Source organism: Thamnophis sirtalis, unplaced genomic scaffold (assembly GCF_051295495.1).
Source record: "Thamnophis sirtalis isolate CommonGarterSnake01/CBP01778 unplaced genomic scaffold, rThaSir2_p1.2 scaffold_14, whole genome shotgun sequence".
Taxonomy (NCBI): Eukaryota; Metazoa; Chordata; class Lepidosauria; order Squamata; family Natricidae; genus Thamnophis; species Thamnophis sirtalis.
In genome coordinates, this window is record NW_028261394.1 from 8577668 (window position 1) to 8601568 (window position 23901).

Consider the following 23901-nt stretch of genomic DNA (forward strand, 5'->3'; position numbering starts at 1 on the left):
ATCAGGAGTTCAACTTAACCCAAAGCATTTCTTTTAAAGACGAGGCTCTGAGGTAAAATCAGACAACTCTTTATTGTAGAACGAACAACAACAGTAACAACACGAACAGGGAACGGAGCCCGCCTGACAGCTATTTATACTTGACAGCTGTCAGGCGGGTAGCCAATCGGGAGGCTGGTATTTCTCTCCGCCTACCAGCTGGTGCACCAAAACCAATCAGAATCCTGAGGCTCTGGATGCGGCTGCCGGCTGCGTCGGGAGGGCGCAACAATTTCCCCCTTTTGATAACTGCTCACGGTGACTTTCCGCCATTTTTAAAATTCTGGTTTTCTTTCTCTCTGTCCTCCCAGGTCTAGAGCTGAGGAGGCCCAGGTTCTCCCTCGTTGATCTTAAGCCCATCGAGTTTGGGATCCTGGGCTCTAAAAAGGAGATTGTCCAGCCGGGCATCCTGAGGAAAACCTACACTCCCGACGACTATTTAGGAAATTTGAACCGAGACTCTATTCCCTTGACTCCAATAGTGACGATGTGGATTCTTTGACGGACGAAGAGATCGTAGCCAAGTACCAGCTGGGATGCTACATTTTAGCACCCAGTACGACCTCTTGCACAACTATCTCATCGTCCGGGTCATCGAAGGCAAGGACCTGCCTCCCCCATCTCCTACGATGGGGCCAGGCAAGACATGGCCCACTCCAACCCCTACGTCAAGATCTGTCTCCTTCCCGACCAGAAGAACTCCAAGCAGACGGGGTGAAACGCAAAACCCAGAACCCCATCTTCGAGGAGCCGGTACATGTTCGACATCCCGTTTTTGGAAGCCCAGAGAAGGACTCTGCTCTTGACGGTGGTGGATTTCGACAAGTTTTCGCGCCATTGCGTCATCGGAAGGTGTCCATGCCGTTGAGCGAGGTGGACCTGGTGAAGGGCGGCCATTGGTGGAAAGCTCTGGTCCCAAGTTCTCAGGTAATTTGTGGGTTCCACTCAAGGAGTGCAATTTTTTAAAATGTTAAATGTTCTTTTCATTGCTCTGTTGGGTTTTAAGGTGTCTCTATTGCAAAGATGTGTTTCTTAGATCATTTTTAGCCTGTTTATAGTTTCTACTTCTGACTATAGTGGCCTTCGCTTTTCTTTTCCCTCCCTTTCCTCCTCCCTCCTTCCCTTCTTTCTTTTCCTTTCCTTTCTCTCTTTCCTCTTCTTTCCTTTCCTTCTTTCCTCTTTCCCTTCCCTCTTCCTCCTTTCCTCTCCTCTTCTTTCCTTTCCTTCCTTTCCTCTTCAGTCCTTTCCTTTCCTCTTCTTTCCTTCCTTTCCTTTTCTTCCCCCTTCCTTCCTTCCTCCTTTTCCGTTCCTTTCTCTTCTTTCTTCCTCCTCCCTCCTTTCTCTTCTTTCCTTTCCTTCCCTCCCCTCTTCACTCCTTTCTTTTCCTTCTTCTTTCCTTTCCTTTCCTTTCCTTCCCTTCCCCTTCCTTCCTTCCCTTCCCTTCCTTTCCTTCTCTCTTTCCTTCCTCCTCCCTCCTTTCCTTTCCTTCTTTCCTTTCCTTCCCTCCCCTCTTCACTCCTTTCCTCTTCTTTCCTTTCCTTTCCTCTTCCTCTTCCTTTTCTTTTCTTCCCCTTCCTTCCTTCCCTTCCCTTTTCCGTTCCTTTCTCTTCTTTCCTTCCCTCCTCCCTCCTTTCCTTTCCTTCTTTCCTTCCTTCCCTTCCCTCTTCACTCCTTTCCTTTCCTCTTCTTTCCTTTCCTCTTCCTTTCCTTTTCTTCCCCCTTCCTTCCTTCCCTTCCCTTTTCCATTCCTTTCTCTTCTTTCCTCTTCTTTCCTTCCCTCCTCCCTCCTTTCCTTTCCTCTCTCCTTTCCTTTCCTCTTCTTTCCTTTCCTTTCCTCTTCCTTTCCTTTTCTTCCCCCTTCCTTCCTTCCCTTCCCTTTTCCATTCCTTTCTCTTCTTTCCTCTTCTTTCCTTCCCTCCTCCCTCCTTTCCTTTCCTCTCTCCTTTCCTTTCCTCTTCCTTCCTTTCCTTCTTTCCTCTTCCCTTCCCTCTTCCCTCCTTTCCCCTCCTCTTCTTTCCTTTCCTTTCCTTCCCTTTTCCTTTCCTTTCTTTTCCTCCCCCTTTCCTTTCCTTTCCCTCCTTCTTTCCCCCTTCCCTCCCCTCCCCTCCCTTCACAATTTCAAAACTGAATTTATTTTGCGATGCATGGCATTAAAAAAAAAAAGAAACACCAAGCATCATTTTTGCAGTGTTTGATTCCGCTTGCCCTTTTCTGTTGCAGAACGAAGTTGAGCTGGGAGAGCTTTTGCTCTCATTAAATTACCTTCCCAGTGCAGGGAGACTCAATGTGGACATAATTAGAGCCAAGCAGTTACTGCAGACTGATATGAGCCAAGGTTCAGGTTGGTTTTTTATGTGTGTGTGTGGGGGGGGGGGGTATTTTGTTATTGGAGCATGTAGGTCAACATGGAAGTATTTCCCCCAATGTTTTTATATAACACTGGCTATAGTCTAATTTTCCTGTTGTTGTTGTTGTTGTTGTTGTTATTTGGAGCTAGTTTGGTTTAAGGCACCTGGCTAGAAATCTGAAGACTACTATTCCTCGTCCTGCCTAGGCAAACTACTCCTGAAATCCCTGCCAAGAAAACTACAGGAACTTATCCATGTAGTAGCCAGGAGTTAAGACAGACTCAGGAGCATCTCTCTCTCATTCTCTCCCTCTCTCCCTCTCTCTTTCCCTCCCTCCCCCTCTCTCTCCTCTCTCTCTCTCTTTCTCTCTCTCTCTCTCTCTCCCTCCCTCCCCCTCTCTCTCCTGTCTCTCTCCTCTCTCTCTCTCTTTCTCTCTCTCTCTCTCCTCTCTCTCTCTCTCTGTCTCTCTCTGTCTCTCTCTCTCCTCTCTCTGTCTCTCTGTCTCTCTCCTTCTCCCCATGTATCAATTATTTATCAGCCCTCTAGGAATTCTATTATCTATCAGCTGTTTGATCTCTATCATCGATCTATCAGCTGTCTGTCTCTGTCTGTCATCTATATCTCCTCTATCATTCACCAATTACCTACCTATCTATATATGTCTCTCTAATCTATTCTTTCATATTTGATTTGATTTGATTTGATTATATTTATATGCCGCCCTTTTCCCCCGAAGGGGACTCAGGGCGGCTCACAATTCAAATCAGGGAAGGGGGGTACAGACAGAAAATAAAAGACGAAACATAACAATACATAATTTAAAAACACACAACAGTCATATCATTCGAGATGGGGGCAACAGCTCTTTAGCCCCAGGCCTGTTGGAACAGCCAGGTTTTAAGGGCTTTGCGGAAGGCCTGGAGGCTGGTGAGGGTTCGAATCTCCACGGGGAGTTCGTTCCAGAGGGTCGGAGCAGCCACAGAGAAGGCTCTCCTCCAGATATATCATCTGTTTGTCTTATATGTCTGGTCTGTCTGTCTAGCTGTTTGTCTGTCTGTCTCTCTATCTATCTAATTTATTCCTTCATCTATCTATTTCTCTTATATATCTGTATCTGTCTATGCTAATTATCTATTCCCTCTCTTTCTCTCAGTCTCTGTCTCTCTCCCCCTGTGTTTCTCTCTCTCTCTCTGTCTGTCTGTCTGTCTCTCTCCCTCCCTATCTACCTACATATAAATCTATCAATCATTTGTCCTTTCATCTATCTCTATTTGTCCTCTCTCTCTCTCTCTCTGCCCCCCCCCACCTGCCTTCCGTACCTAACTGCCTACCTTATCAACATCTTACAAACTGGATTGAGAGATGGAGAGCAAATGACTTAGCTGTTGATTCTTCCGGCTCTCTCACTTCTCCAGGACTTCACCCAGAAGGGGTGCCTTCTGTCAGGCACAGAACCTTCTGCCCCCCCCCCACCTTTCCAGGCTTCCACATCCCCCAGTGTGCCTTGTTCTCGGGGCGGAGATGGCACAGTGGAGCTCTCCTTGACTTCAGCCCTCAGCCCCCATCTTATTTCCTGCGTGTTTGTTTTCCCTCTAAAGAGAGCAAGGATTTCATTTTCTCTCTCCCACAAGGTCTGATTGAAAGCAAACAGCGCATGTTGACCTTTGATGCTCAACAATCCTCTCCTTTGTCGCTTGAAAAATTGAAGTAATGGGCCTTCTTCCCCCGTCCAGGTTTCTCAGAAGATGCTTCTCTTTCTGAGAACAGATCTAGGCTGTTTCTTGTTTTTCCTCCTTCCTTCAGAAAAAAGGACCCAGAGATGGTATTCAGCCGGATCGGACCGGTTCAACTGAACCGATAGGGGGCAAACGGCCAGTGGACTCACCCGCTACAAACTCCTATGTAGCAGTGGTGGGTTTCAAAAAATTTTCGAACCTACTCTGTGGATGTAGCCTCCTTTGTGGGAGTGGCTTGCCGGCCATGTGACCTAGTGGGAGTGGCTTGCTGGCCATGTGACCTAGTGGGAGTGGCTTGCTGGCCATGTGACCTAGTGGGAGTGGCTTGCCGGCCATGTGTTCATGTGTTTTCTCTCTCTGTCTCTGTCTCTCTCTCTCTCCCCCCCCTTTTGTCTCTCTGTCCCTTTTTCTTTTTTTTCTTTCATCTCTCTCTCACTTTTTCTTTCCTTTTTTCTTTTTTTATTTCTTTTCTTCTTCCTTTCTTTCTCTTTCTCTTTCTCTCTCTGTGTGAGTCTCTCTCTCTGTGTGTGTGTGTGTGTGTGTGTGTGTCAGTGGTGGGTTTCAAAAATTTTTGGAACCTCTTCTGTAGGTGTGGCCTGCTTTCCGGGTCTACTGGTGGAACCTCTTCTAACCGGTTCGGTAGATTTGACGAACCGGTTCTACCGAACTGGTTCGAACTGGTAGGAACCCACCTCTGCTATGTAGCCTCGTTTTCAATGCCGCAGCGCACGCGTGCACATCAGTGGTGGGATTCAAATAATTAACAACTGGTTCTCTACCCTAATGACCAGCTGTGTAAGGGGGCCCCATCATCATGTGACTGGATGGGCATGGCCAACTCAACGTCACTCCTGTCGATGGGTGCTTCGCCTTAGATGTTACAATGTCGTAAGGATTAACCAGAGAGGCAGTTTCTGTAAACAGGGCAATGAAGATAAGGCTAGAAACAACACCAGAATGTTTCCTTCTGGCCTTCCTTATAGGATTAGCCCTGTAAAGTGGGGAAAAAAGAGATTTCTTCCAACAACTAGTTCACTAAACTGCTTAGAAAGTTATCAACCGGTTCTCCTGACTAGGTGCGAACTGGCTGAATCCCACCACTGGTGCACATCACGGGCGTGAGCAAAGAGCATGTGCAGAAGGCAGCGCGCATGCATGGAAGGTGCATCTGCGCACGAAGCAAGCCTGTGCACGGGGGTGCTCACATTGGCGAACCGGTGGTAAACCTAAGTGAATCCCATCCCGCCCCACCGATTTTTCCACCATTTTTCCCCCACCATGGATGATTGTTTCCCCTGGAATGGAAAACTTTACCCATAACCATGAAAAAAAGATGCGTGAATATTTTCGGGGAAAGACGTAAGAAATTTTTCTACTGCAGAAGAGGAGGAGCTTATGGCCCTGAAAAGGACCCATGTTTTCCCTCCCCCTTCTGTTCCTTAAAAACCTGCACTACTATATAGGTCCTCAACATGACCACGCGCGAGCGATTTTGGGTGTACCAAGATACACCCATGTTACACCCATCCTCCGCGAGCTGCACTGGCTCCCGATCGGTCTCCGAACGCGCTTCAAGGTGCTGGTTATTACCTTTAAAGCCCTACATGGCTTAGGACCTGGATATCTACGAGACCGTCTTCTGCCACATACTTCCCAGCGTCCGATAAGATCTCACAGGATGGGCCTTCTCCGGGTGCCGTTGACTAGACAATGTCGTCTGGCGGCTCCTCGGGGAAGGGCCTTCTCTGTAGCTGCCCCGGCCCTATGGAACGATTTACCCCCTGAAATCCGGACCCTCCCCACTGTCTCGGCCTTCTGAAAGTCTATTAATTGGCTATTCCGGCAGACCTGGGGCTGTTGACCTCTTGAATGAGATCCAGCCCCACTAAGGTTGAGTGCATGTTGTGTCTTTTTAACTTGCTTTGTCTTTCTATTTTTAAATTTTTTAGTATCCTTTTAAATTGTTTTTATGTAAGCCGCCCGGAGTCCTTCGGGATTGGGCGGCATATAAATTTACTAAACATTAACATTTATTAAACATTAACAATGGAATCCCAAAATCTCTGTTGTGAAGTGAGGCGTTTGTTTTTGCCCCGTTTGCAAACTTTCTTGCCACAGTTGTGTAAGTGAATCCCTGCAGTCCTTAAGTTAATCACACAATTGTTAATCTGGCTTCCGCATTGACTTCGCTTATCAAAAGGTCGCCAAAAATGACCCCAGGACATGACAATCGTCCTAAATATGAGTCAGTTGCCAGGCGTCTGAATTTTAATCACACGATCGTGGGGTTTGCTGCAATGGCCATTAAGTGTGAAAAAGGTCCGTTGTAAGTTTGGTCACTGAATGTGCCATTGTTTTCAGTGCTGTTGTAAGTTTGGTCACTGAATGAACTGTTGTAAGTTGAGGACTATCTCTATTATGCCTAATTTTTTTTATTGTAGTGTATCTTTAACAAAAATAAAAATAATCTATATATACTCATCATGAAATCTCCAGAACCGTAAAGCCTACAAACTTGAAATTTGGCACGTACGTTCCTCTCGGCTTCTAGGTGCTCGTTAAGAAAGGATTTTTAGAAATGACCATCAGATCATTAGTATTTCTTATACACTAATTAACATGCTCTGATGCTAAGGAGTTCTACTCCCCCTCCCCATCTGAAAAGAACTCTGTTCCAACTGCCAGTTGTCTTACATTCCGTTACCTCAGTTCAAACTGGCAGGCATTCCACTTCTTCACTCAGGAGTGGTCTGGAGCTCCTTAAAGTACTAAACGTCGGTACCTCACCAAAATGTCTATGCTTTCCACCTATGGAACTGTTGCTGGACTCAAGGCAGTGGGAGCGATGTTCCCTTATGTGTTTCAATCACCGACCACCACTGAGCCAACGGATTCTGAAATGAATTCCTCCTCCATAGCCCCATCACATAGTTTCATCGCGAAGCACGGGTATCCAGCTACTAGTGACAAATATGCATGATGATTAAAACCAGGGAGAAAGAGAGAAAAAAAATTCATAAAGCATTAATATAGCTTAACCTTTTAACATATAATTAAATGTAGATGATAGACCCAGGATTATTGTGCTCTATTTTCTCATTTATAAAAAGGCAAAACATTTTAAAGATGGATAGAGAATATAAATCTTTTATCCACTCTTAACATCTGGCGTGTTGATTTCTTTCCACCTACACAGGACAATTCTCTAGCGAGAGCTTGAGATTTTCATAAAATGTCAAGTTCCATATTTTAGGAATATAACTGCCTCAGATTTAATGGCTATGTGTTTCCCCAGAGTTATATAACATATGTTTATGGCTTGAAGCCTAAAAAAAAAAATTGGTGTAAAGGAACATGACCGAATCATGTGAGCCAGACAGTCCTCAAATTTCTTATGGCGGGCGCCAACACACAAAAAATTGATATCCATTCTTTTTTTACACAGTCTTCGAAGACACCCATAAAATGGAATGAAATGTCTGGGAAAATAGCTTTATCTCTAGGTCATAAGAAATATGTTTCACGTTTCTTAAAATTTGAAGCCATAGTCTTGAGCAGAGGTGGGATCCACTTACTGTTACTACCGGTTCAGCTAGCGCCGGAAATGTGGGCGTGCACATGCACACGCTTGCTTCGCTCGCCCAAGCCATTGGTGCATGCATGTGGCATCACAAAACACAGCAATTCGCTCGTGCGTGCCGTTCGCACATTTGTGCAATGTCAAAAACAGCAATATCGGACAAGATTGAGAGTGGGCTGACCCACTCGCAGGTTGCCACTACCGGTTCTCCCGAACTATTTCGAACTGGCTGAATTTCACTTCTGCTCTTGAAAAAGAGATGGGTGCTGTTTTTTTCCTGAGGAACTGCCTCAAAAATCCTCGGCTTTTTCCTTTCAATAAATAGATCAGAGATTTGAGAGAGACTGTTTGTTCAGAACTCTTGCAAACCTTTTTAACATAATGACCAGTGGATTAATCACGACCGAGTTGCTAAATTAATCCACTGGTCTTTATGTAAAAAATACAACTTAACCTGTATCCGAAAAAGCCATGGGAGCACAAAGTGGGAAAAAGTTACCGAAAATGAGAAGGTGAAGATCTTGTGGGACTTTCAAATACAGACAGATCGTCATTTGGAACACAACACACCAGATATTACAGTTGTAGATGGTTGAAACGTAGAATTTATTGACATCGCAGTACCAGGAGATGCCAGAGTTGAAGGAAAAAGAACTGGAATAAATCACAGAATACCATGACCTGGCCATCGAAACTACCCGATTATGGATGAAACATGTAACAGTGATACCCGTTGTCATCAGGGTACTTGGTACTATGTCCAAGAATTTTATAAGATACATCAACAAATTGCAGCTTCCTGAATTCGGAACTGCAAAAAACCTGCGCTACTCAGAACATATATTTTAAGAAGGTACTTGGTTGATACCTAGGGTGCTGGCAGTAAACCGTATCAACCATTACCACCAGTCAATGGTATTTGTGATGCATTTTTGAATGTTCAGTTGACTGAGTTTCATGTTTAATGAATAAAGTATACTCCTCCTCCTCCTCCTCCTCCTCCTCCTCCTCCTCCTCCTCCTCCTCCTCATCATCATCATCATCATCATCATCATAACAGTTCCTAGGTCCTTGGTTAGGACTCGATCTGTTGAGCTACCAACCAGCCCCAAAGGTGGTGAATCTCACCAAAGATTAACCACAAACCACAGCCACCATCACCATCACCACAAACCACCTGTATATTCCTTCTTCAACCTGGGCTCTCTAGCTTTGTGGGATGATGGATCCTTGGCCGACTTGGAATTCTGGGAATTGTCTTATCGGTCCCGAAAAATTCCAGGTTGGAGAAGACTTCCAACTCTTCCTAGAGTTCTCCAACCTGGTGGACTTCAACTCCCAGAATTCCAGCAAATTATAATTATGCAAAGCGAGAACAACTAAAACAGAGGGCCAAAAAATCAATCAAACAAACAAACAAACAGGAGCTTTGTGTGATTTCGATCTTTAAAATTCACTCTGACTGGTTTTTGGCTTGTTCGGTAAACTACGGTTCAAATAACTCAAGAGCTTAATCTGATGCAGGAACGAAGCTGTTCATTTGTGAAGCTGGGGTTTGTTTTGTGTTTTCTATTCAGATCCTTTTGTGAAAGTCCAGCTGGTTCATGGGCTAAAACTGGCAAAGACAAAGAAGACTTCTTGCATGAAGGCCACCATTGATCCCTTCTACAACGAGTCCTTCAGCTTCAAGGTTGCCCAAGAAGAACTGGAAAACACTAGCCTGGTTTTCACAGGTATGTGCCTTTCCAGTGAATCTTAGAATAACAGAGTTAGAAGGGACCTTGGAGGTCTTCTAGTCCAACCCCCTGTTTAGGTAGGAAACTCTATACCACTTCAGACAAATGGTTATCCAACATCTTCTTAAAAACGTCCAGTGTTGGAGCATTCACAACTTCTGGAGATAAGCTGTTCCACTGATTCATTGTTCTCACTGTCAGGAAATTTTTCCTTAGTTCTAACTCAGTGGTTCCCAAACTTGGCAACTTTAAGACTTGTGGACTTCAACTCCCAGAATTCTCCAGCCAGCTCAAGCTGGCTGGAGAATTCTGGGAGTTGAAGTCCACAAGTCTTAAAGTTGCCAAGTTTGGGAACCACTGTTCTAAGTTGCTTCTCTCCTTGATTAGTTTCCACTCATTGCTTCTTGTCCTGCCCTCAGGTGCTTTGGAGGATAGCTTGACCTATTCTTGGTGGCTGACCCTGAGATATTGGAAGACTGTGATCATGCCCCCCCGCCTCCCCGAGTCCTTCTTTTCGTCAAACTAGACATACCCAAGTCTAGCAACTCTATATGTTTTAGCCAGGGGTGAAATCCAGCAGGTTCTGGAGACGCGGTAGTGGAAATTTTGAGTAGTTCAGAGAACCGGCAAATGCCACATCTGGTTGGCCTCAGAGTAGAGTGGGAATCAGTGGTGGGTTTCAAAAAAAATTTGGAACCTCTTCTGTAGGTGTGGCCTGCTTTCCGGGTCCACTGGTGGAACCTCTTCTAACCGGTTCGGTAGATTTGACGAACCGGTTCTACCGAACTGGTGCGAACCGGTAGGAACCCACCTCTGGTGGGAATGGAGATTTTGCAGTATCCTTCCCCTGCCACGCCCACCAAGCCACGCCCACCAAGCCACGCCCAAAGAGCCAATATTAAAAAATAATTGAATGTCACCACTAGTTTTAGCATCCAGTCCCCTAAAAAAACAAAACAGTGAGTTTTTAATTGCAATACAGTTAAGGAAATCACAGGGACCGAATTTCCACCGACATACTGTATAAAGATGGCCCAATTGATGAAGGCTGCCTTGTCATTGTAGCATGCAGCCTGCACTGCGCCTGGCTCCTTTCTGGAGATCAGAAACCCTGATAATTATTGCAGGAGTGAGTCATCCCTTGCCAGCCTTTGGGAAAGGAAGGATGGTCAAAATAACATTCGCTGTTTAAAAATAAATAAATAAAACAGCGATGCAGCTCCAGATCTTCCCCCGCCGTCTATTTCTTTTGTGTCTGCCTCAGGACGGCTGCCACTTTTATTTTGGGGTCACATCAGTGTGGCTTTGGCCTGGGTGCTTCTTCTCTGCCTTAGCTTTGTAGCAATAGCAATAGCAGTTAGACTTATATACCGCTTCGTAGGGCTTTCAGCCCTCTCTAAGCGGTTTACAGAGTCAGCATATTGCCCCCAACAACAATCCGGGTCCTCATTTTACCCACCTCGGAAGGATGGAAGGCTGAGTCAACCCTGAGCCGGTGAGATTTGAACAGCCGAACTGCAGTCAGCTGAAGTAGCCTGCAGTGCTGCATTTAACCACTGTGCCACCTCGGCTCTATGAAAGTTGGAAATCAAGGCCCCCTTGAAGAAGGAGAGATGCTGCTGGGGGTCAATGGGCCGACACTTGGCAGTTATTTAATTACGTTTTATTGAATGAACACGCCTGGAAAGGTTTATGGTTTATCCTGAGCTCCGTTTTCGCTGGCATAAGCACCATGGGCCGGTCCTTCGCTGTTTCCAGGGCTGTCCGGCGGGCCAGATTCTAAGCACCCCGTGTTGTGGCCCGCCAGTGGCCAGCAGAGCTGGCAGCAGAGTCGGACAGTGAGGAGGTTGGAAGAGGAACATGGGCCAGTTCTCAGGGCTGAGGAAAGCTCAGACGAGGGCTCTGCATCGGAGGCAGAGAGAGCTAGACAGCAGCGAGGCAGAGGAGCAGCTGGAGCCTGTTCCCAGTGTGTGCATGCGCAGAACTGCCAGAAGACAAGAACAACTAAGAAAGCAGGGTCGACTCGGGAGTAGAGCCACACCTTGGAGATGATTGGCCCCTCCCATAGGAAACAAAAGAGGAGCAAACGGGGAGGGGGCTTTTGCAGGAAACAATTCGTTCCTTCGGTCGTTTCAAGAGTGGAAAGTTCTGTTTGGGACTATAAGAGACTCTGTGCCAAGTTTTGCCTTGCCCTGCATTTGGAAACTAGTTATCCGGCAGCTCTCCAAGTGAGATAAGGTCCGTGTGGATAAATATTCCTCTGAAAGGCTGTTTGCTAAGCCTTGCTGACAGTGAATGAAAGGAATTGCCAGTCGTGTAAATAAAAGGGGTTTTGCCAGGACCCAGACTCTGCTTCATGCTTTTGAAGGAAGCCTGGGTCAGAACACCCTGTGGGCCCTCAGCCCTTGAGTTTGACACCCCTGCTTTAGAGGCACCAGGGATACTGTCCTGTTGAGTTTGGATTGCTTTGTGTTGTGTTGTCAACTTTCAATCCCCTCCCCCTCTCTCTCCCTCTCCTCCACCTTCCAGTCTACGGCCACAACGTGAAAAGCAGCAACGACTTCATCGGGAGAATTGTCATCGGCCAGTATTCAACTGGTTCCTCGGAATCCAAGCACTGGCGGCGGATGCTCACTTCCCACCGTACCGCCATCGAGCAGTGGCACAGCCTCCGTTCGCGAGCCGAGTGTGACCGGGTCTCGCCAGCTTCCCTGGAGGTGACGTGAGGCGTCCATGTGGCTCCCCAATGCCCATCAGACCAGTTCCCTACATGCACGCCGTTACAAGTTCATTGCCTTTGGATTGGCCATCCTCAACCATTGGCAGCCCAATGTTTGCCATTGATCACCGAGTTTTGGTCATCTTCAAGTCTCGCCTCCAAGTTTTAGTTGTCTCGGGTTCTTCATGGATGCACCCTTATCCAAGATGCTCTTGTCACTGTTCAGGAAGGTGTGGGCTTTTGGAAAGATGCCCGTGGTTTTGAAGGCCTCCTTTAGTTGCCACCTGGCATTACCATCTAGGGCAGATCATTAGCCATAAAAACATGCTGGGCTACATGGACTTTTCCTGTCCTTATTGCTCCATTGTAACTCTCCATTCCTACGATTCGTTGCCTTAGCACAGGGTCATCAATCTTAAACAGTCAAACAGCCACAAAGGTCCTAACCGGAAACCCCCTATTCAATTCTGGAGCCGACCAGAAGTCTGGTTCCCCCACCATAGAGTCTCCTCCTAGCACAGCGTCCTTTTTCCTCTACTGACCCAAAGTCCGTTTCCCCCATCATAGAGTCTCCTCCTAGCACAGCGTCCTTTTTCCTCTGCTGACCGGAAGTCCGGTTCCCCCAGCATAGAGTCTCCTCCTAGCACAGCGTCCTTTTTCCTCTGCTGCCCGGAAGTCTGGTTCCACCATAGAGTCTCCTCCTAGCACAGCGTCCTTTTTCCTCTGCTGACCAGAAGTCCAGTTCCCCCATCATAGAGTCTCCTCCTAGCACAGCGTCCTTTTTCCTCTGCTGACCAGAAGTCCGGTTCCCCCACCATAGAGTCTCCTCCTAGCACGGAATCCTTTTTCCTCTGCTGACCAGAAGCCCAGTTCCCCCCACCATAGAGTCGCCTCCTAGCACAGCATCCTTTTTCCTTTACTGACCCAAAGTCCGGTTCCCCCGCCATAGAGTCTCCTCCTAATGTGGCGTCCTTTTGCCTCTACCTGTCCTAACCAAAAGCCCTATCAATTGTGGAGCTGACCGTCAACAGGGAGCTGCAGCAGAGGGATGAAAGAGCCGCAGGTTGCTGACCCCTGTCTTAATGCCAATTCCCCCCATGTGCTCTGTTTGGTGAATGGTAAACTAGCTAGAAGCTCTGACAGTATTTTAGCAGTAGAGCGTAGGGCGAACTCTGTGCTGTCTAATTCCTGTCCTTTTTTTTTTCTTGTGGTGGCTTAACCAAATATCACGTGTGCTTCTGTGTCTCGAATGGTCCATGTGGGGGATGGCCAGTGGAGGCCAAAGGGTCTTTTCCCCCCATAGCCACTCTTGTTTGTCCCGCATCTTATCTTGACGGATCCCACACTTTGCTTTGAAAAGACAGAGTGGACCTCCGCAAGGGTTGAGAATGGGTGAGCCACATAGATTTCCTGGAGGAACCTCCATAGGTTGGAAGGAAGGAGAGAACAATGGTTGTGACGAAGCATTGGAAGACTTTGGTCTGGACATGTACATTTCATACTTGCTTCTTGACTACACATGTATGACCAGGAGTGAATTGGAACGAAAAGTGTCCGCATTTGTTGCAGCACACATAATCCAGAAAGTACACGCAGGTAACTGTTTCAGCAGAATTGATTAACTTCTCTTTATATATAACATAATACATGAAGTAAATAACACGATACCAAAAGCAGGTTTTCCAACGTGGTAGTAAATACAAGCAAAACACAAGCAGAGGACAGAACAGTTTCAGTTCAGAGCAGCAGTTTTAGTTTTAGAACTCAGAGCTACAGAGCTAAGCCACGCCCAGGCTCCAAACTGTTTCAGCTCCCGTTGGCTGACCTTGTTTACTAAGCCCTATTCCAGTTCATGAATATATCTACACTGACAAAAAGCTTGTGAAAAATTCTGGACCAACGTTTAATTTTTTTAAACCATCTGTTGTTTTGAACCTCTGGGCCGACTTGAGTGGAGATGGTACTTGAGTTTCAAAAGCCTCTGTGAGTTGATCTTCACTCTCTCATTTTTGGATCACAGTGTAATTAGCTGCTTCAACTTATGACGAGCTTTTGACTATCCACCTGCTGGAACAATTTTTTTAAAAAGTGGCTTAAATTTGGGGAAATGTTGTTTAGTTAGGTGCCAAATGGTCAAAAAATTACAGGTAATCTTTGACTTACAATGGAGGCTGGAATTTATGTTGCTAAGGTAAGGCATTATCAAGGGAATCAGGTCTTGTTAAGCGAACCCCACTGCAGTCGTTAAGTGAATCACATGATCATTCAACAAATCCAGCTTTCACCATGGACTTGGCTTGCCAGAAGCTGACTGGGAAGATCACAAATGGGGATCGCATGATCCCTGGGGAGGCGGCAAACATGATAAATATATGCCAGTTGCCAAGCTCCCAAATTTTGATCATGTGACATCCCCACCCAGGGGATGCTGCAACAGTTGTAAATGTGAGGAACGGTCATAAGTCTTACATTTTTAGTGCCATTTTAACCTTGCCTACTCTATGAATGGTAGTAAGTTGGGGAATACTTGCGTAGATATGTGGATGGAGGGAAAATATTGGGCAGATACCAAAGTTGCATCTCTCCTTATTTCTTGAAATCAACCTATAATGGTTCCATTTGGAATATCATTTTTGCCTCATTATATTAAAGCGTGACCCGTCAAAACCGCGGTCGACAAAAGCGCGCTCGGCGAAAGCGCGTACGTGACGTCATCACAGCGCGACGAAAAAAATTAAAAATTGAAATAAAAATAAAATTAAAGCAAGCCGATTCACATAAAGGTAAGGGTTAGGTTTAGGGTTAGGGTTAGGGTTAGGTTAAGGGTTAGGGTTAGGTTTAGGTTTAGGGTTACGTTAAGCGTTAGGGTTACGTTTAGCGTTAGGTTAAGGGTTAGCGTTAGGTTAAGGGTTAGGTTAAGGGTTAGGTTTAGGGTTAGGTTTGGGGGGGTTAGGGTAAGGTTTTTGCTTTAATTTTACATTTACCGATCACAGCGTGATGTTTTCGTCGCGCTATGATGACGTCACGTACGCGCTTTCGTTGAGCGCACTTTTGTCGACCGCGGTTTTGTGGTGGAACCATATTAAAGACATATAGGGAATGTCTTTAATATAATTTAATTAATTTAATATAATATAATTTAATATATTTAATATAATTTAATATATTTAATATAATTTAATATATTTAATATAATTTAATATATTTAATATAATTTAATATATTTAATATAATTTAAAGAATGTCTTTAATATTTAATATAATTTACTATAAAGACGTATAGGGACTCAGTGGCTAAGACGCTGAGCTTGTCGATCAGAAAGGTCGGCAGTTTGGTGGTTCGAATACCTAGCGCTGCGTAACGGAGTGAGCTCCCGCTACTTGTCCCAGCTTCTGCCAACCTAGCAGTTCGAAAGCACATAAAAAGTGCAAATAGAAAAACATGGACCACCTTTGGTGGGAAGGTCACAGCGTTCCATGCACCTTCGGTGTTTAGTCATGCTGGCCACATGACCACGGAGACATCTTCGGACAGCACTGGCTCTTTGGCTTTGAAGCAGAGATGAGCACCGCCCCCTAGAGTTGGGAACGACTAGCACGTATGTGCGAGGGGAACCTTTACCTTTATATTAAAGACCTAGTTAGCTTATGTGGTCCCTTTAGTTGTGCAAACGATTCTTTCCTTTTCTTTAAACACGAGGATTCATTCCACTGCGAAATAGTTTCACAGTGTTTCAACATGTTTTTAAGAACAGCTAGGATGTCCTAAGGTTTAACTACTTTTGTGTTGAGATAATACAGGATAATAACGCTTTTTTCTAAGAATGCTGCAGAGCAGTGCTTCTCAACCTTGGGAACATTTCAGATGTGTGGTCTAACTCCCAGAATTCTCCAGGAAGCATGGAGAATGGCCTGGCTGGGGAATTCTGGGAGTTGAAGTCTCCAAAGTTTCCCAAAGTTGAGAAACAAGAGTGAGACCAGAACGAGAGTTTTAACCAGCGGTGGGATGCAAACTGGTTTAACCACTGGTTTGTTAAGTGCGTGCTTTGCTTTGCGCACACAGCAAAAAATGACATTTTTAAACTTCAAAACTTACTTTCTATATCAGTGCCTGTGAGTAAAACAGCTGAAGCGTGGCAATCCACTGTGCCACGCGAATCAGCTCAGCTAAAAAAACAGGGAAATATAGGACAAGATAGCGCAGGAGCGGGTGGGCGGGGCCAAATGCTTCCTGGAACTAATGGCCCGAAACGGCTGAATCCCACTCCTGGTTTTAATATGACCAATATGGTTTTTACGCGATGCAATTTATTGGTCTGTAAATGCAGCCCTTATCATGACATGTTGGTATCACTTGTAAAATATTTGTCAATTGTGCCTAAAACTAAAACGGAAGGCAAAATCTGATCGTTTGCCAGAAAAAAAAATCCATATGATTTCTTGTTCAGCCGCTTTCAAGCTATCTGATTTTGCCGTGCAGGATCTGTCTTTAGACTGTGGAAATTGTAACTGGGCGAGTTCAATGGAAGGATTTTGCTCCTTTCTGCAACTCCCGATGGGGACTTCCGTGTCTTTAGTATATTTTCCAACCGTACTATTCCCTCCCTCTCTCAAAATGGCTCACCAAGGGAACAATCCTCGGATTCTGTCAACTCCATCAAACGCTTCTGTACTTCCCCTCCCTTCACCCCGAATACCCCGTATTCTCTTCAGAGTTCTATTTATGGGAAATAAAGATCTGTTTTATTTGTGTCAATTGAGAGCTGTGTGTCCCTCTTTTGTACAGCTCGCGCAAAACGAGGGCTGGTTCGAGAAGCTCGCAATCTTTCTTGGAGGTATTGTTCTGGCCCAGATCCCCAAACACGACCCTCTGAAGCAGAGGTGGGTTCCTACCAGTTCGCACCTATTCGGTAGAACCGGTTCGTCAAATCTACCGAACTGGTTAGAAGAGGTTCCACCAGTGGACCCGGAAAGCAGGCCACACCTACAGAAGAGGTTCCAAATTTTTTTGAAACCCACCACTGCCACACACACAGACAGACAGACAGACAGACAGACTGACACAGAGAGAGAGAGAAAGAGAAAGAAAGGAAGAAATAAATAAATAAAAAGAAAGAGAGTGAGAGAGAGATGAAAGAAAAAAGGGACAGAGAGACAAAAGGAAGGAGAGAGAGAGAGAGAGAACACATGTCCGGCAAGCCACTCCCACCAGGTCACATGGCCAGCAAGCCACTCCCACAAAGGAGGCCACACCCACAGAGTAGGTTCCAAAAAATTTTGAAACCCACCACTGCTCTGAAGTGAACTCAAAGATTCCTTTAATTAGTAGCACCGGCAGCCCCTCAGGCTAACAAGTCTGTCCGGCAGGAAGATGAATAGTTGTCTTCCACATCTACTCATCTCCGCCCCCTGCCTTTTATCCCCAGAGCTAGGGTGGGGCTTCGCTAGCAAAGGTGGCTCTTCCTTTCCAAGGACCGGCCCATAGATTTCCACTGCTCTCCTCTCCTCTGCCTTCTGCACATCCTCATGTCAGGCACTGGAGCCAGGTGCTTCCTCCTCTTCCTCATCAGCCACCTCCAGACCTGGGGCCTGTTGACTCTCCATCTGAGGACAGACAGGCGGCCCAGGCTCCACCTCTTGTCTTTCTTTCTCCCCCACCTCCATCCCCTCTTCCTCCTCGGAGCTCTCAGTTGCCTTGATGCTAACCCTGACTGCCACACCTCCTCCTCTGATTTGGCTGTTGGGGGGACCGGTGGCTGACAGGCCGCAACAGGTAAAAGGAGAACACCAGAGGTGGGTTCCTACCAGTTCACACCTATTCGGTAGAACCGGTTCGTCAAATCTACTGAACCGGTTAGAAGAGGTTCCACCAGTGGACCCGGAAAGCAGGCCACACCTACAGAAGAGGTTCCAAAAATTTTTGAAACCCACCACTCTCTCTCTCTCTCTCTCTCTCACACACACACACACACACACACACACAGAGACTCACACAGAAAGGGAAAGAAAGGAAGAAAGAAATAAATAAAAAAAGAAAAAAAGAAAGAAAAAGTGAGAGAGAGATGAAAGAAAAAAAGGAAAAAGGGACAGAGAGACAAAAGGAAGGAAGGAAGGAGAGAGAGAGAGAGACAGACAGACAGACAGAACGCATGGCCAGCAAGCCACTCCCACCAGGTCACATGGCCGGCAAGTCACTCCCACAAAGGAGGCCACACCCACAGAGTAGGTTCAAAAATTTTTTGAAACCCACCACTGGAGAACACCCAAAATGCGAGATCTATATAAGGCCATGCTGGAGGTTGGTACGAAGAGCTTCTAAAAAAGCAATATTGAGACTGATGAAGTGGTTTTAGATGACAAGCTGGGGACATGGATATTAAAAGGTCTTGAGTGCTCCCTGAATAAGGGATCAACCACAGACCCCAGAAGACATGGATGCAAGACGTCAGGCATGTTAAGCCTATCCCCGTTAGGAGTCTAGAGTTCTGCAGCAGAAGTTAGTAACGAATAAGCCGCTGAATAGTCACTCATAGCCACCGAAGGTGAAACAAATAATAGCTTTACTTGCGTAACAAAAATAGGATAAATAGTCTCCAAACAGACTATAAGCAGTCTTGAAGTATATACACAGTCTATTTACAATACGTTGAAGTTACAGTTGCTCAACTCACAATTCACCATGCAGACAGGTAACTACTATACAGACTAGCAACCATCCAATACGCGGTCTTCTCTCCCAATACTAAGCTACAGTCAGAAACAATCAGGAACAATCAGAAGAATCGGGAGCATCACGGGAGAACACCGTACCAGTTCCTACTTCCTTATATGGCTTCCTAAAGCAATAGCATCCAATTACCTCTCTCTTACATTTAAAGTAACAGATACATCTGTTACAATCATGGCTTATATACATTGTCAAGCCAAGGCTAGGGTTACATCCAGAGGTGGGTTCCTACCAGTTCGCACCAGTTCGGTAGAACCGGTTCGTCAAATCTACCGAACCGGTTAGAAGAGGTTCCACCAGTGGACCCGGAAAGCAGGCCACACCTACAGAAGAGGTTCCAAAAATTTTTGAAACCCACCACTGGTCCTTGGATGTGATTTTTCTACACTATCATGCTCCTATTTATAAAACTCAGTGCCTCTGTGAAAGGTAAGGATGACTACTGCGTTTGTGGTGCAATCAGAACATTGCGTGTGTTGAAGTTGTTTTAACGCAAACCAAAGATGCCTTAAAAAAAAAACAAGTTTACATCCTATTCTTATGCATGCCAGTGCTGTGTGTGAGGTAATTTAAGGTGGTTCTGACAAGTGTCGTCGGCATCTTTATATCCGGTCACATGGGCAGCAAGCCACTCCCATCCGGTCACATGGGCGGCAAGCCACTCCCACAAAGGAGGCCACACCCACAGAGTAGGTTCGAACAATTTTTGAAACCCACCACTGGTTACATCCCTAACAAGGCAAAATCAATAAAGGGCATCAGGGTTAGATTCAAAATGAGTACAAGTTTATCCCGTGTTTCCCCGGAAGAAGAATCTGAACTACTGAAATGCTCTGGAATGGCGCAGGGCCTCCTGCTTGAGCAGAAGTTTGGACTAGGAGACCTCCAATGTCCTTTCCAACCCTTGTTATTAATGGCCAAGGCAAATGGGCCTAGATAAGAGTCAACGGAATTCAAGGAGGGCTGGACTTAAAGACTTTTGGTGGGCGGCGCATGAAGGGACTCAAGACTGATGGCATGCTTGATTTCTCCCTTGAGCTCAGCCTCGTCACCACCTACAGAAGAACAGATAAGAGTTAACAGGTCCTCAGAGGCTGTGATCTGCTTTATGGCTGAGCTCATCCCAAGTCGTGCCGCTTCTTGGTTTAGCTATCTCCATCAGGTGCTTTTTTAACAAGAAAAGCCAGTGAGTCATCTGCCTCAATAATGTGGATTTGGAGTCTCTCATAAGATATTCAAGGCAGAGAATAGCGTATGCCCAAAATTGGAGAAACAAGGTAGTAAAAGAAGAAGATGAGGTGATAAGGAAAATTTTTAGAGTGCATGGAGGTAGACAAACTCTCGAAAGAAATACAAGGAAAGGAGGAATGCTACTTAATATGGAATAAATGGTATAAATTGTTAGAAGATAGAAACAAGTGCCATGCCTGCAATTATATTCCTTTTAGAATTTTGGCCTGCCACACTTTCTCTTATTTCATTATGCTGTTTCATTAGTATAGTTAATGGGAGGGGGGAATAAACAGGAGTAGGATTGTGGAATGTATTGTTATCATTCTTTTCTAGAAGCTCAAGGTCATCTTTTGTCTCCGCACTTTCACACCTGACTGGAAGCAGCTGGGTGTGGATGCCAGCATGGAAGAAGAAGATTGGACCATGTGATGGATTTGTGGGGGTGGGGACAAGATCATGAACTTTTAACTCGGTGGGATTCTGATGTCATTTCCAGTATTGGGATTTCATAGCACAGTGCCAAGGTGTCTGCTTTATTAAACTGGAATTTTAAGGATCATTTTGCCTTGAACTCTGATTTAATTCTACATGATACTTGGAGGGCTGACAACAAGAAGTAGGGGAATATAAAATAGTGATGTTGTGGAAGTGTTAAGAGATAGTAAAAAGATAGGATATAGATAAGATATTGTATGTTAAGATAAAGTAGTTAAACGATAGCAAGTATATAATGTACAATATATGTAAAGTGATATTCTGATATAAACAGTCAAGTAGAAATAAACTTGGAATATTTCCATATTTGGGCATACCTATTTCCCTGGCTCAGCTGATAAAGGAGGAGAACCTTGTGGCTTAGTGGTTAACACAACTGCCTAATATGTAATACAGCACAGGTTCTAATCCCAGTAAGGGTATGGCTAGCTGATGAGAGCTAAATAGCTTGAAATAGATCTATACTGGTCTCCCTTTATTTATTTATCACCACAAATACAACACAAACTTGGAATAGTATAGACAAATAAGTAAAGAACAAGAGGACCACAAATGTAAGATATGAATGTATAGGGGGAAAACACCAATTGTAAAGACATACTGATCTGGAACTGTTGTATGATGGCATTCTTTCCTTTTTTGTTTGTTTGCTCCTTTGTTGTTTTAATCTGTGTCTTGTTCTGTTTATGTGTTTAAAATAACATTTCTATTTAAAAAAAAGATATTCAAGGCAGAAGGTCCCCATACTTAGATTAGCCGAGGAGTGAATTTACAAGACCTCTCGATCAGTGGTGGGATTGAAATAATTTAACAACCGGTTCTCTGACCTAATGATTTCTTCTAACAACCAGTTCACCAAACTGCTCAGAAAGTTACCAACCGGTTCTCCCGAAGTGGTGCGAACTGGCTGAATCCCACCACTGCTCTCGATTCCCTTCCTGCCCTTGAGCTATTAGCTCTTCATCCCTTGCTGATGAAAGTTGCTTATTCTAAAGAGATCGAGCGCTACTAGGGTTGGTTCCCCAAGAATCATGAATAACACGTGGAGTTACTTAACGGTAGTTTCCTTTGTTGGTCTGTAGACAGACTCTTGCCAAATTAAACCAGCTATTTGCATAACTGCAGCTATGCTCTGGGAATGACTAGGAAGGAGCTGTCTTAACTCTCTTCCTCCCAACCAGGCTATCTAAACTTTGCTGTCTCTTGGTCCTCTGGAATGCAGACCCTTCCCCCTGGGAATCCAGACTGCATTCCACACCTCGCTTTGCCTTCTGTCATTAGGCCACTTGCAAATCAAAATCCTTGCAACTCTTCCCGTCCTTGTGTTCTGAATCAGTTCTGCTTCTCAGATTTTGCAGACCCAAAATAGCCTTGTTCTCTTATCACTCTAATTCTCCTATAATCGAATAATAATTTTTCCCCTGAAAACCACCCAAACCTTCCCAAACTTCCGGTAGGCGCAGTTTTGGCCCTCCCTGAGCTTCCGGGTGCGCCCTGCACTTACCTGCATCCAGAACGGGCCACATGGGGACTTCTGGGAGGGGAGAGGCAGGGGGGCAGCCGGGAGTGGGATTTGGGGATTCTCCCAAGCTGCACAGAATCTTAGCTAGAGGTTTTCCCGAACCCCTGCAAATCTCGAGCAGCCCACCCCTGGATAATTGTAACTTACAAAGGAGATAACGGGTTAACTAAAAATAAAACTAGGGAAATGTCAGGGGACCACGTTACAGAAAGACATCTGTTGCTTTAGCTCTGCCGTTTGAAAAGTTTAAATAACCCACAGCTCCAGATTCATCTTCCAGAAGATTCATCTGGAAAGATGTTTTGGGCTAATCGATTTAAATGTCCCTATTTATACGGGTAATAAGTTTGTTCGTCATTACCCAAAGAAAATGTGCTTTTACTCAATTTGGGATCATTTAATCAGGTTTGAGGGACGCGGTGGCTCAGGGGCTAAGACGTTGAGCTTGTCAATCAGAAAGATCGGCAGTTTGGCGGTTCGAATCCCTTGCGCCGCGTAACGCAGTGAGCTCCCGTTACTTGTCCCAGCTTCTGCCAACCTAGCAGTTTGAAAGCACATTAAAAATGCAAGTAGAAAAATAGGAACCACCTTTGGTGGGAAAGGAACAGCGTTCCGTGCGCCTTCAGCGTTGAGTCATGCCGGCCACATGACCACGGAGACGTCTTCGGACAGCGCTGGCTCTTCGGCTTTGAAACAGAGATAAGCACCGCCCCCTAGAGTTGGGAACGACTACCAGATATGTGCAAGGGGAACCTTTACCTTTTAATCAGGTTTGAGAAGTTCAGGCATAAAACATTGGTCCAACACTATAGGAAATGCAAACTTATGTGGGATAACTTGGGTTACGAATGCTGGATTTATTGCTGGAGGAAGACAGAATGTCAGAATGAATAAAGAAATAAAATCAATATCAAGCCAATTGTTTTTCAACTCCAGTTTTTAAGTCGTTAACTTTGCATCTTCCAGCAGGGACTTTCTAAATATCTGGCGGACTTTTGCAAAAAGGCCAGAAAATTTTGGATTCAAATACAGAACCTGCTCCCAAGAATGCTCAAGATTAAGTGTCAACTGAAACCTGAACTTTTCTTGTTAGTATTAATGGAAAGAAAACTTGAAACGGTCACGGAAGACTATTTTTACATATGATGGCTGCTGATAAATGAACATGATGAGTTTGTGATTTATGGCCTCGATGATTAGAAAGGAGAGTTTGTGGAAATTGTCATGTAACAGAGAACATAATATGCAAAGCATAAAATGCATTTATAATCAATTTCAAAAAGATTAGAAACTCTTCTTTATATTTTTTCTTTTTCTTTTCTCTCTCTCTCTCTTTCCTCTTTTCTTCCTTCCTTCCTTTTTTTCTTTCTCCCTCTCTCTTTCTGTCTCTCCTTTGCTCTCTCTCTTTTCTTTCTCACCTCTTTTTCAATTTACCTTTTTATTCGTTATTCTTTACTTTGTCCCCACCCCCCTATTTATAGTGCTCTATCTTGTTAAAAATGTATGTATCTATGCATGTATGTATGTAGCTGTGTTTAAGCAAATCATATTATAGCTTTGGGTGAGTTCTTTAGCTTAGCTCCAACATATTTGGAGCAGTTTGAGTGTGTATCACTAGGGTTTGTGTGTGTATGAGTGTGTGTGTGTGTGTGTGTGTGTGTTTGAGAGAGAGAGAGAGGGAGAGAGAGACAGAGACAGAGACAGAGAAACACACACACAGACACACAGAGAGATAAAGAGAGAGAGACAGACACACAGAGAGACAG

The 23901-nt window shown here is 45.0% G+C and overlaps 1 protein-coding gene across 1 annotated transcript in view; it reads left to right on the forward strand.

Moving 5' to 3' along the window:
• SYT17 (synaptotagmin 17) overlaps window positions 1-12842 on the forward strand; it is a 29401-nt gene extending 16559 nt beyond the window's left edge. The window contains 8 exon segments of the mRNA XM_087728798.1: window positions 351-476; window positions 479-568; window positions 571-657; window positions 660-887; window positions 890-966; window positions 2260-2380; window positions 9281-9436; window positions 11969-12842. Of these exon segments, the coding sequence (XP_087584924.1) occupies window positions 351-476; window positions 479-568; window positions 571-657; window positions 660-887; window positions 890-966; window positions 2260-2380; window positions 9281-9436; window positions 11969-12165 (1082 nt within the window). The 3' untranslated portion in view covers window positions 12166-12842.
• The last annotated feature ends 11059 nt before the right edge of the window (window positions 12843-23901 follow it).